The sequence below is a fragment of the Trematomus bernacchii genome, unplaced genomic scaffold (genome assembly GCF_902827165.1).
Source record: "Trematomus bernacchii unplaced genomic scaffold, fTreBer1.1, whole genome shotgun sequence".
Lineage (NCBI taxonomy): Eukaryota > Metazoa > Chordata > Actinopteri > Perciformes > Nototheniidae > Trematomus > Trematomus bernacchii.
Window position 1 is genome coordinate 19,662,949 of NW_022987720.1, and position 13,608 is coordinate 19,676,556.

At 39.1% G+C, this 13,608-nt stretch overlaps 1 protein-coding gene across 3 annotated transcripts in view; it reads left to right on the forward strand.

Moving 5' to 3' along the window:
- Positions 1 to 13,342, forward strand: part of LOC117492303 (mitochondrial import inner membrane translocase subunit tim16-like) — a 108,564-nt gene extending 95,222 nt beyond the window's left edge. Inside the window, exons 10-31 of one of the 3 annotated variants that reach the window (XM_034142475.1) lie at positions 53 to 107; positions 369 to 426; positions 520 to 665; positions 759 to 857; positions 1,099 to 1,203; positions 1,346 to 1,499; positions 1,607 to 1,782; positions 2,156 to 2,264; positions 2,512 to 2,598; positions 2,707 to 2,849; positions 2,981 to 3,085; positions 3,501 to 3,586; positions 3,682 to 3,823; positions 3,916 to 4,005; positions 4,161 to 4,277; positions 4,411 to 4,546; positions 4,647 to 4,738; positions 5,212 to 5,298; positions 9,089 to 9,173; positions 10,473 to 10,612; positions 11,945 to 12,010; positions 13,169 to 13,342. In XM_034142475.1, the coding sequence (XP_033998366.1) occupies positions 53 to 107; positions 369 to 426; positions 520 to 665; positions 759 to 857; positions 1,099 to 1,203; positions 1,346 to 1,499; positions 1,607 to 1,782; positions 2,156 to 2,264; positions 2,512 to 2,598; positions 2,707 to 2,849; positions 2,981 to 3,085; positions 3,501 to 3,586; positions 3,682 to 3,823; positions 3,916 to 4,005; positions 4,161 to 4,277; positions 4,411 to 4,546; positions 4,647 to 4,738; positions 5,212 to 5,298; positions 9,089 to 9,173; positions 10,473 to 10,612; positions 11,945 to 12,010; positions 13,169 to 13,243 (2,353 nt within the window). In that variant the 3' untranslated portion in view covers positions 13,244 to 13,342. Of the gene's footprint in view, positions 1 to 52; positions 108 to 368; positions 427 to 519; positions 666 to 758; positions 858 to 1,098; positions 1,204 to 1,345; positions 1,500 to 1,606; positions 1,783 to 2,155; positions 2,265 to 2,511; positions 2,599 to 2,706; positions 2,850 to 2,980; positions 3,086 to 3,500; positions 3,587 to 3,681; positions 3,824 to 3,915; positions 4,006 to 4,160; positions 4,278 to 4,410; positions 4,547 to 4,646; positions 4,739 to 5,211; positions 5,299 to 6,027; positions 7,856 to 8,509; positions 8,620 to 9,088; positions 9,174 to 10,472; positions 10,613 to 11,944; positions 12,011 to 13,168 lie in introns of those variants that run through there. The other 2 variants (XM_034142473.1, XM_034142474.1) reach the window with 2 other exon arrangements.
- The last annotated feature ends 266 nt before the right edge of the window (positions 13,343 to 13,608 follow it).

Below are 13,608 nucleotides of genomic sequence, written 5' to 3' on the forward strand. Positions count from 1 at the left end.
AATGTGCCGTTTGTGAACATCCATTGAACGTCTCTTGTCTCTTTGCCTTCAGGATGGTGATCCCTCTGTACGATGATGACACTGGTCTGCTTGTACTGGCTGGCACGGTGAGTTACAGAATAACACCTGTCGTTTTGGCCTTTGAAAACTTTGAAGAATGGATTAGATATTTATTATTTATGTCTGAAAGGTTTGGTGTAGTCAAGTCACAAATCAGGAGTTCAACAGTCTGTGTACTTTGAAGGTCAACTGCAATACTGCAATACATATTTTACCTCAGGACATTAACTAATTGATGTCTCTGATTTACTATCACTATGTCATGCTGTGCAGCACAGTGTATGATTTAATGATGTATTCTCTTACAGGGGGACTCTGCGGTGGATTGCTTTGAAGTGTCTACCTCTGAGCCTTTCCTCTCTCAAGGTAAAGCATCAAAAACATTCAGATTATTACAGAGTTCCCTGCAGGTGTCTGATTCCTCTCTTTCTTTCTTGTATGTACATTTTATTTCTGTAGTGAGCCACTGTCTGACTGACATGTCAACACGAGGAGTTGCCATGGTACCCAAGCTGGCGTTGGATGTCTTGTCCTGCGAGGTGATGCAAGTGCTCCAGCTGACGGACAACTGCATCGTGCCAATCAGCTATCAAGTCCCCCGCAAGGTGTGTAAGCAGAGAGATGACCAACACATAGAGCCGATTGATAACATTAATAAGTGATATTGATCTTTGTTTCGGCGCTGCATTGTTTTCCAGCACACAGGCCAGGAGTTTCATGACGATCTTTATCCAGATACAGTTGGTACAACTCCAGCCATGTCTGCTGAGGAGTGGTGGAAGGGAGGGAACAAGCAGGTAAGAGAGCTTCACTCTCAACACGCCTCAAACAATTCCCTAATCTTAATGTCTGTTCTCTTCTTTATATTACATTTATTTTAAATACAACTATCCATGATGTACAAATCTGTGTAAGTAAAAGGTATATTTAGCATTTATAGCTATGTTTTGTTTTGTTATTATTATTTACCAAACTCGTGCATTTTCCCAGTATGGGATCGTTTGACCTTCTATCTGTTTACCTTCTGTTTGTCCTCAGGTGGAGAAAGTCAGCCTCAGCCCAGACAAACAGCCCAAACTAAAAGCTCCACCCGCAAAACAGGTGGCAGCCAAGAAGGAGCTGATCAGTGGGGGGAGCAAGGAGGTAGACATTTTTTTTTTATTATAATGTCTTGCATTTGACCATTAAGGTTTCACTCACTACACTTTAGAAATAACGGTATTTATAGATGATCACACTGTCAAATTTGATGTGACAAGTTAACATCCGTTCTGCTGTTCTCCAGGACCCGGCACGTGGCTCCACCTCCAGCAGTCCTCTGAGCACCCCCAGCAGCAGCGCCCCGTCCCGCTCCCCATCCTCCACCTCCGGACTCTCCTCCGGCTTCCTGCCCAGCCCCAGTCCCAGCCAGAGCATCAAGGCCATCCAGAGCATGCTGGGTATAAACTCACACACACACACACCTAATATATGTCTTTATAGTGGTTTGTTCATAATAATGTATTTAAGTGACAAAGCACTTGATTGAGAATGAATTCTGATTCAGGGCCGACCTCCAAGTTCCGTCACATCCAGGGTGCGATGATGCACCGGGACACACACATCACCAACCTGCGTGGCCTCAACCTGACCACACCCGGGGAGTCTGACGGCTTCTGTGTGAACAGCCAACGCATGGCGGTGCCCCTCGCCATCTCCGGGGGCCAGATCGGCATCTTTGAGGTACGGCATCAACTTAAAGGTCACCTATCATACTATTTTTAGGCAATAGCATAGTTCTCAGATATATACAAATATATAAAAAACATGTCTATGAAGTGTTTTGCTCAAAATACCAAACAGATCACTCATTCTAGCCATGCCTCATATTCCTCCGTTTCAGCCCTGTTACTAAAGTGCTGATTCGGGGTATAAAGCTTTTAAAAAGTCATCTATCATTTTGCATGATAGATCCCCTTTAAGATTACATTCAAAAACAGTGGTTGGTCTCCATTTTGAGTGTCTCTCTTTTTCTTTGTACTTCAACTACTTTAGAAAATGTGGCCAATGTCTACTGTACGTTTATGAGTGATTGTGTTCTCTCTTCTCCCCTCAGCGCTCTCAGCCTGGCAGGATTCCTGACACAGCCCTGCCAACCATCCAAAACTCAGTGAATGTGGTCGACCTCTCCTGGGACCCCTTTAACACACACCGGCTTGCCGTGGGTGGGTGAAATGATTGATTGATTTTTTTTGTTTATTTAATAAAACCCAAAACAAAATTTAAAATGTCTAAAATTTAAATATAATAGATAAGGAATGAATTTTGAATGATTTCCTTTTAGTAGTAAGAAATAATGAATAAAGTACTTGGGTACATGCATGTACTTTCTATTGCTGGATTGAGGATAGTTGTATTACTTGCCTGTTGTGTGGGAGTTTAATTGGACATGTGTCTCTCTGTCCGTGCTAGCGTGTGATGATGCAAAGATCCGGGTGTGGCAGGTACCAGAGGGGGGGCTGAAAGAGACCCTGACCGAGCCTGAGGTCATCATGCAAGGTAGGACTTACTGAAACTAGTTGTATCTATAATTGATTGTTGATTGTCAGGCCAGACATACAACAGTCAAAAGTGAAGTTGATTGACAGTTCCTGTGACCCCTCATAGGCCACACGGAGAAGATTTACTCCATCAAGTTCCACCCTCTGGCCAGCGGACTCCTGGCGTCTTCATCCTACGATCTCTCAGTCAGACTGTGGAACCTGGAGAGCGGAGAGCAGGTCAAGCTCCTCACCGGACACCAAGACCAGGTGGGGGACCGAGATTCACGCGTTGACCTAATCTTGGAAAACAAAACTCAATAAGCAAAATATAACAGAAGTAATTAGTTACTAGATCAACTCTGACCTTCTTCTTTCTTGTTTACTCTTAATTTGTTCAGATCTTTGCCATGGCGTGGAGCCCAGATGGAAAGCTCCTGGCCACAGTGTGCAAAGACGGGAAAGTTCGCATCTATGACCCTCGCAAGTCAACTGCACCTGTTCAGGTATGTACTACACATTGGAGATGATATGAGAGTAAAATTAAAATGACATTAAATGAGTATTGTGAAAATGGTGAAACACACTTTTACTCTGCAGCTCTATGCATACATATAGTTGCACATTTTTCAAATGTCATTCTAAAAAACTCAAGTATTTTATGCCACTATTTAGATCCATGCTAATAGGTGGATAAACATTGTTTTGTCATTATTTAAAAGCTATTTTAGTTCAGATTTATTTTTCTGTTTGTCATTAATGTGGTACTATCTTGTAAAAACAGTAAGATGCCTATAAAATGAATCTAAAGTAACTAAGAATGTCTTAGAGGCATTGGCAACAAGGAAGCAATGCATTAAGTGGTAAAGGTTTTTGTGTGTCATAAACTAATATAATTTATTCTCTAACCCTCTCTTTCAGGAGGGCCCGGGTCCTGAGGGCCACAGGGGGGCTCGTGCAGTCTGGGTGTGTGAGGGCAAGTACCTCTTGGTGTCAGGATTTGACAGGTACTGCACATGGCAAAGTCTTTGTGTCATAAAGCAAACAAAAATACATACATAATATATTTATTTACTGACTCCTTCCTGTTGTCCTCGCTCAGCCGCAGTGAGCGAGTCCTCTGCCTGTACTCTGCTGACTCCCTGTCCTCTGGAGCTATAGCCAGCACCTCTATATCCGTCTCCCCCTCTACTCTCATCCCTTTCTACGACCCCGACACCAGCGTGGTCATCCTCACTGCAAAGGTAAGCAAACTAAATATAGTTATATACGAAGTTCATTTTCAAATCTAAAAACATAAGAGTTAGATGTAACGTGTGTGTTTATCTTTTTACAGGGTGATACCAGAGTGCACATTTATGAGGTGGTCCCTGAAGAGCCGTACTTTATGGAGTGCAGCAGTTTTAACTCTCCGGAGCCACACAAGGTGATGAGCTCAACTCTTTATCTTTCATTCTAGTTTATCTGTCTGACACAATACATCTGCATATGATGGTTACAATACCCTTCTTTAAACCATGTCATGTTTGTAATATTGCGTGTGATGCTAAACTTCACTTCCTGATTGTTTCCTGTTTGCAGGGTTTGGCTTTCCTGCCAAAGAAGGAGTGTAACGTGCGTGATGTGGAGATCGCTGTAGGACTGCTGCTCAACAAGACCACCATAGAGCCGGTGGCCTTCAGGGTGCCACGGGTCAAGGTGAGACAACTACACCACCTAGTGGATTAACACTGCATACTTTCCCCTCCTGGTGGTTGTTTCTTATAAATGGTTATTGCTTAAATTATAGAATGTATGAATAACTCTGTGTGTGTGACTTTTCGGTCTGCAGAAAGAGTTTTTCCAGGACGATGTGTACACAGAGACAGCCGTCTGTTGGGAAGCAGCTCTGACCGCCTCTGCCTGGCTGTCTGGATCCAACGGCCAACACAAGAAGATCAGCCTAAAGCCCAAAGACATGACCCCAGGTGAGGACACAGACTTACAGTATAAAAACCATGTGACCTTGTCTAACAAGTCTCTCTACATGGTGGAAGACCCTTATCAATGTGTGGTTTTCTATTGCAGTGAGTGAGGCGCCCAAAGAAGCTCCAGTTAAGAAATACATGCCCTCATCTTTCTACCTGGAGGAGAAGACTGATGAGCAGAAGAAAGAGGAGGTGAGGATGAGCTGAATGTAGTATATCAGTCATCTATTGTGCTTTATATTCTCTTATCCTTTTATATGCAAACAAATAAGACTTCATTCAAGACAGATCATCAAAAAAGAAATGTCTCAGTAGAGGTCAAGAATCTGGTGGCTTAAGCTCTCTTAATAGAAAGCAAACTATAACAAAACAACTAAGCTTAATAAAACATTATTAAGAAAAAGACAAATCTAAAGAAAAAATAAAAATAAATGCAAAAACAATACAGGAAAAGTGAAAGCTTGTAAAACGTTTACTTTGACTTTCCATATCTGTACACCACGATGTCTGAAGGAGTACTGGTTGGTTTTTGTTTTACAGAAACAAGGAGGGTGAAGATTATCAACCTGCTTAGCATACATGATTATATGAATACATGTTAGTTACTTAATAATTAAGGTAGTTTTTTTTCTGACGTGCTTTAACATTGTGTTTGTGTGGCCCAGCTGCTCAGTGCCATGGTGGCTAAGTTGGGGAACAGAGACGACCCGCTGCCACAGGAGTCCTTCCAGGGGGTCGAAGACGACGAGTGGGTGAGTGGATGAGATGGAAAGAAGGCTCCTCTCTAATGACAGACACTAATTAAACTGCACTTAAACACACTCTGCTGCCATTATACCAGTTACATAAAATAAGCCCCTCTGCACCTTTGCAGAAAAGTTACTAATTTGATTTCCATGGAACTCAGTTTTGCTCAAGTATTTGTTGATTCAACTCGTCGTCATATTTGGGGATACAGTGAGTGTTTTATGAAAATGTTTAAGGTTGTATTTAGGAGGGGATTTATGTTAGTGTTGTCTACTTTTTTTTTAAGCACCAGATCATAACTTCAAATTTGCAAAGACTTCTTGAAGTTGGCTGTCTTTAGCAACTCAAAAAACGTTATGATTGATAAATATGGACATTTTTAACAGGATATCATACATTAATATCAAACTATCACGATCATTATCAACGTTTTGGAATGAGTTAATTTCACTTTGTCCCTGTGTTTTAGTTATATAAAACATAATATCAGTACATATGATGATATATGGAGACAAATGTTGGTTAAATCACATTGAAACTAAAATGTCACCAGATCATCACAATGTGGTTCCACTGAAAACAATTAGAGGTTGACAGCGAAAACCCAGCTCTAGTACCTGAGTTATCAAAGAGCTTCACATCAGACACTAAGGACCCAATGAGGTATTAAGGTTATGCAAATGTAATACAGTTTTTAATCCCTCTTTGCTAACTGTGGCTGTTGTGTTGTTTAGGATGACTAGAAGAGACGCCATCTTGCTTCGGTTCAATGAGAGGCCAACAGCGGAGAGGAGGGAAAAGATCGACTTTCGACTTACGTTGCCATTTGTGTGTTTGTGATGATGCCACCCACTTCCTCTGAGCTTAATCAGCTGACATCTCAGCATACTGCACGCACAAAGAGTACTGTACAATGTGAAAGTATAAACAATATAGGGGGGGGGAAATCACAGTAATTAAAACACCGTCTCATGGTAGTATGTATAACCGTATCTCTTAAAGTTTGGGAAATCAAATGCCACATTGTCTAGTTCGGTGTTCATCAAATCCAAATGCATGACATTTGATATGAATATCAATTTCAGCTGTAATTCTTAAATAAGTAATTCTGGGAGTAATTGTTTTTTGATAATGTTTATGTCACACTACTTTCCGCGGAAATTCCATCTAACAGCATAATACAATATTAACTATGAGAAAAATAGTCCATTAAATCAAATCAGGACACTTCAAACATATTTTAGTTCTAAGTCAGCACAAAGATAGTTAAACGGATGGCAATCATAGCAATAATACTTCTGCTTTGTGTTACATTAGCTGTTATCTCACAGTGGTTGTACCGGACCAAACATACCTTTTTGTTGTAGTAAGTATTGGTTGCAATGGTTTAAGCATGAAAATACACTCAGTCATTCGCGAGATTAAAAATAATTGCCTCCTTGTGTGCCAGTCAGTTATTTTCTGATCCAGATACCAGGTTGTGTACCGGTGCATACGGAGTTGCTAACTGCACATTTACCTCCGCCGTGAACCACTGCTTGCTTTTATACTGGCCAGTCATATGAGAATGACCAGTCACGATGTGTCCTTGAAAGATGTATTGCTGTTTATGATATCTATGAATAAGTGAATCATCACTTGTCTTCCTGTTCGATCAGGTGAACACACATGATCACTGTAACATGATCGAGCCTTCAGCAGCAAAAACACATCGAGGATACAACAGGGTCACCAGTGTTCATGTTTGGCCATGAACTGGAATTTCTTATGACAATAATATTAAAATCACTTTCCTTTCTGTTTGACAATATTAGAATAAAAGGCCATTTTAACAATGAGGTGTTTATGTTTTTGTACAAGTTAGATTTGAATGTTTTGCCATCTGGTAGTCTTATGAAAGTCTTATATGTAAGGGTTAAAGTTCAAATAAACTGGGAGTTGTTATGCATGTAAACCAAACCTCCTCTTGGGAGTATTTTAAAGGGGCCTTTGTATATTCAGAGATGATTATTTTCTTTCTCTTTTGTTGCTTTAAATCATGATCTTTGTTTGTTTTCAGACTGTTCAGGGACATTCCTGACTTAAATTAGCTAATTCTCATATCTAATGTTTACTAGTAAGGACTCATGGTGGTGATAAGACATAACAGTATACAGTATTAATAACTTACAATGCAGCCATAACCGATATCATGTATTTTCCAATCAGGGCTACAGCAATATCGTCAAAAACCCAGGCTTGAACACACCATTTTATAACAACCTCTGATGGACTGGAAGAAAACAATTGTTTCTGCCATGCATGGTCGTGCACATCATGTTGTACAGGTGATCTGCAGGTGATATTGCCGTTTGTGTGATGTACGCTGTATGTGCTTGTGATTCTCAAATGCCATACTTGTAATATTTGTATTGGATTAACTTGCCTTCCATTGTGTTAAAAAAAGAACTTCCTTTTTATACAGTGGGTAAAGCATTGTGGATGTTCTGTCTGTAGTACTTGAGGGATTGTTTCTGGATTTTTTTCAATATTGTCTCACAATAAAGAAATGTAACTCACTAATGTGTGTCCTTATGTGATTAAGCCACCACGACAAGCATAGTGATTAGAATGAGAATGGCTTAATTGAGTTTTAAGCCTGTAGGCATGATGATCATTTTGGAGACTTTGGTAAGGGCACAATAATATAAATAAAAGCAGAAAATAAACATTTGAATAAAAACTGCTACAACTATATTGTGCATGACTTTGTATTATTTAATGAAATAGTGTTTCAAAATGTTAATCAAATTAACATCTGTCCGTGGACAAACAAGGAAATAAGTTTTAATTTATTCATTTACAGTTTGTATGTTGATCCGTTATTAAGCTAAATTAGGTAAACATGAACTATTATCTATATACAAATAAAACTTATAAACAACACAATGGCATTTGTACACAATGGGACAAAAATAGGGCAGAATTAAAAAAGTGCTGGAATATAAGGAGGATGATTTACATGTATAGTTCTTTATAATATAAATGCCCACATACATCACTTACAATATATGTCCATATGCCAACACCTTGAAATAAAATAAATGTTTTTTTTCTTTTGTCTTAGTTGACGTTTGTCAACAAACTGGGCTGCTTTAAGTCAGTTAGTAAAAGTAGCTGCAGTTTGACCTCCCTGCCGCTAGATGTCAGTATTTTAAAGGTAGCTGTTCACCGGGTGCTCTCGATGTTCCCTTGAACTTTGACCCTGCACTAACCTTCATTGACGTACATGTGTGAAGATATAAGCCGCACACAGTCCGGGGGACCTGTATAATACTGCAAAAATGGTAAGAATACAGTTAATCATGTTCGTGTTTACATTCCCATAGCTAACATTAGTCAGTCAGCTAATGCTAGGTATCATGCGGCGTTGTGTAGCTGCTGTGTCTGTCGTAGCTTCTCCAATACAAATGCCTTAGGTAATGATGATCTGCCTCCTCTTCCATGGGACAATAATCATTTCATTTAGAGAGAAACTCATGTATGAAGATGTTTATTAATGCATGTACAGTAGAACTGAGGCGCTGTCACAGCTGTAATGAAGGTGTTTCCTACATTCGCACCTGCAGACACTTCTTACCTCAACATTACATCAGCATAATGTTATATAGACTGATGTTGCACTCTGTAATGTGACTTACAAAAATATGAGCATTACTGACTGACGTTCACCCTCTCCTTTCGTTCCCATAACTTTAAATTGGAAGGCTGCAAATTGATGTTTGTGATTTTTCTTTCCATTCATTTCCTGTGCAGGCTAGATATCTTGCACAGATCATCGTGATGGGAGTACAGGTGGTGGGACGTGCGTTTGCTCGTGCATTAAAGCAAGAAATTGCAGGTATGGGCAAAATGTATTTTATACTAGTGTACTTAATAGTTTTTAACCTTGTATGGAAAATGACTGCAGAGACAAATGGATGATTCACCAGCACAGTCACAGTTTTGATAATTGTGTATAAAGAGGAAATGTCATGTATTTTCTCTGATTTACATAAATAAGGAAACATTGGAGTAAGCAAATAATTTAAAGACTATACAACTGATGAGTAGATTAAGTATTTGTTCTGACATATTTACATATGAGTTTACACTTTACATTTATATCTAATTTAATATTCCATTCCCTACACACTTCATGTAAATAATATCCTGCTTTATATTGTGTTAACTGAAAATGTGCCCTTCAATAGTGTTTTATTGTCAGAGTTTAAAGATGTTTTATCTTCACGGTCTACTGTATATTTTCAACTTTGTAATGCTGTTTTAAATTCTATTTTGAGATGTTTAAATTCTAGAATTGTTTATTTCTACTTGTATGCAATGCCTTGTTTTGTTTTTTATGCTGCTGCAAGGCAAACATGTCCCAATTAGAGATCAATAAAGTACATCTTATCTTATACATATTGACTAATTGCCATCAAAATTAGATACTTATAATATTATCAACAGTGTCATTAAAGGTGGGGTAGGTAATTTTGGAGAAACCAGCTCGAGTGCGCTAGAATTTGAAAATACACAGCCGGAAAAAATCTGCCACTTCCTTACAGAGCCCCTCCTCCAAACACACGAACGCGCACATGACCAATGAGGGCACGAGATAAGTTTGTGCACAGATGGAAGGCTGACAGGCAGGTAGGCCATCCAGTTATTTTAGCCGAGCCAGCTAAAATGATTGGTCGTGCTTTTTACAGTACCACGGCTTCCACAGATTACATTTTTTTTATGGATTTTTTGTCAAAGCACTTAAGATATTCATTGCTATCGGGATGTTGAGAGCATTCCATGGAATATAACAAAAAGTGTATCTCGAGCCGGTTTCTCAAATTTACCTACCCCACCTTTAATATGATGTATTAAAACATGTTTTTAAAGCAAATGCTCTGGGATATGGCTGATACAAAGCATGCCTTTCATTTTCTCTATCAATGATCTTTATGATTTGTTAAATGTTTGCAAAAACACACATTCCATCAAACTGAATGATCAAGTGCTGAAATGTGCTCCAGTGTTATGTACTGCATCAGATCAAACTTTAACTCTTAAGGATACTACAAGCTGCTCAAAATGTGGATAACACAAGTGTAGAAAGATGATAAGAACATATAATTGATGCAAGTGTTGTGTTGTGTTGTCTCAGCCAGTCAGGCAGCAGCGCAGGCGAGGGGCAGTGCAGGTCAGCACTCTGCTGCAGCAGCCTCCAGCATCACCGGGATGAGCCTGCAAGAGGCGCAGCAAATCCTGAATATCTCTACACTCACCCCCGAGGAGATTCAGACGGTAAAACACAACTCACACACTACTTTTCAGTTTTCTCACAAACACAATTTTGGTACTGAGCTGTAGAGCCATTAAGCTTTTTTAATATGCAGTATTTACCATGTCATTATAGATTTGACCATTCATATCAAAATCTGTTTCATGTTTACGTTAATTCCATGTTTCTTCATCAGCCTAAACTCATAAAAACCCAGCTGTAGGGGAAACCGTTTTAAACAGTAATTACTCAGCTTCTTAATAATATGATTGAAAAGTTTTTGCCAACTCAAAAACCTACTTTTTTTCCCCCCCTTTGGACTTAAAAGGTGGCCTGGTTGTTAAATATTGTTACTGTTTGTTACTCCTTACAAACTGATGGCTAAACACAGATTATTTGCTAAAGAAATGCAAAGTAGGTTTAGATACACAATATTTAAAGGGGACCTATCATGCAAATTGCACTTTTTTTATGTCTTTTATACATAAATATGTCCCCCCGGTGTGTCAGGGAACTCACACAGCGTCAGAAAATATAACCCTCTCTCTTTTCCTCCGTGCGCAAATCTCTGAAAACGGGGGTACAACGGAGCTGATCCAGATTGTTTAAGTTACTGTCTATTGCGAAATAGTGTAACATGATGGTGAATAAGCCTATGGCCCATTGATTAAAGTAAAGCTATACTTATCTATCTGCAGTATCATGAACTGGCGGTCTGTGGCGACGCTCCCGCCTGTAATAAGTTGTGGAGCGCCCACCATTAAAAGCATTGTAACTGGCCGAACATGAGTTAATACTTCTGTATTGAAGTATCCCAAGGCAATGCAATGTGTTTGTCCGCTGGCTTGACACTGACTCAAAAATGCGTCGCGGTTGTGTTCGGCATTTTTGACAGCGGATCAGTTTGAAATACTGCAGGGAGTAATGGAAGGAGAGAAAGCAGCAATAGTGAGCTGTTAGATGAAGAGCACACCTCCTCAGACAGGTAACCAAATACTTTAACTTTGGCAGACTCATGCTGTCTGCAGCATCATCACAAGGGGTGATTGAAAGAGTATATTGCCAGACTTCTTTATTTAAACAACAATGAATGGTTTTGTTGGCCAGAGCTTTCTAGGCCTATAGTATCAAGGCCATATTTCCATTTGCCACCATTTTAAATGGAGGGTCACCAAACCAACCAGGACTGAAATCTTAAAGATTGCCACTTTTTCATAAGAAAACTCTGTTAAACATGGTTTATTTAGTTAGTTATATGGCTATTATCATCATATTTATATACCTTCTGCTGTAACAATGATCTGAAAAAAATGTTTTTGCACTCTTTTTTTAACAAAAATATGTATTTCTTCCAGAATTATGATCACCTCTTTAAAGTCAACGACAAGACAGTGGGCGGTTCATTTTATCTACAATCAAAAGTAAGTATTCTCCATCTCAGCATGCTACACAAATATTCTCAAATGTGTTATAGAGTGGACCCCAAAATATAAAACAAGCACAATAACATAAAAAACAAATTGCACACTTTAGTTTTGGGAAGCAGAACAGTTGGTCATGATGAACGAGGCTTTCTCTTGTCCTGGCATTAAACAAATCACTCGGCTTTGCCCTGTTTATTTTGTAGCCCATGCAAACTAGCATGTTTCCCTCTAAACCTACAGTCCAGGTGGCCTAACCATGATAAGAAGTTGAATATTGGCATTCTCTGTGACAGTCTTGTATGCTACTTTTAGGATTTACTGACACCCTCTAAAGCTCTTGTGTTCATATTTCTTAATAACATGGCTTTAGTCATTTTAGTGTGGCAGTAAAAGATTATACGAAAACTGTTTTGAAGTTCTTTAAAGGGGGACCTATCATGCAACATGGACTTTTTCATGTCTTTTATACATAAATATCTCTCCGTACCCAAATCTCTAAAAACGGGAGTTCAACGGAGCTGATCCAGATTTGCGTCCGATATGACGTAAAATCGGATATGTGGGCTGGCTTTACACCCACGGCCCTAGCAGAAACGTTGCTATCAGAAACAATGCCTGATGTGTTTTGGACGTAATATGGTCTTTGTTTACATTAGCAATCATCGCTAACACTCAGAGCTAAGCTGTACTGGAGAGAGCATGTGTAAAAAAGCAGGAAATAATAAAAGGAACTCACCTTGTGGTAAACCCCCAAGAGAAAAATAATTTGAGCTCCATACTGTTTCAGAAATAATCCTTGATGTGGTTTGGAACATGATGTGGCATTTAATCACAGCAGCATTTAGCTGAGTATCTCGTAGAATTCTGCAGGCACAAGCTCCCCCCCCCCCCTTCTTCTTTTTTTTTTAAGCTAAGGACCCCGAAACCTGCAGTTCTCTAACAGGCCTGAAATAGAGGGATATGAGGGATGTCTAAAATGCATGATCTGTTTGGTATTGTGAGAAAAACACATCATAGACATGTTTTTAATATATTTGTATATATCTGAGACTCATAATATATGCCTAGAAATAGCATAATAGGAGACCTTTAAATGCAATGATCACCTTTCTTCCTGTCTAATTGTGTTCTCTTTGACTTATTGTTTTTGTGCAGGTGGTGCGGGCTAAAGAGCGTCTAGACGAGGAAGTTAGTATTCAGACAGAACAACAGAATCAGAAGTCACAATAGAATACGGAAACATGAAGAGTCAAATTATGCTTAACCTTTCTTTCCTTTCCCCATCCTCTGTAAATTATAACCAAATAAAAGCCTTCCTCTTTTTCTGTAGTCTTGACTTTGTCCCATTTTTTTTTGAGCAATGGAACAATAGAACACATTTATTTATGTCACAGTTTAATCTAGTATGGATCTTACATGGTAAATACGTTGATTAAAACTGCAGCTTGTTGACTTTTAATCAGAGTAATTTGTATGTGTGATTGCAGAATCAAGTTTGCACATGTCGGTCTCAAAAGGACAGAATCACACTTACCTGGACTATTTTTATGTCATAATGCGTCATTTTTTTTTGTATATTTGGAACAGAAATGAAT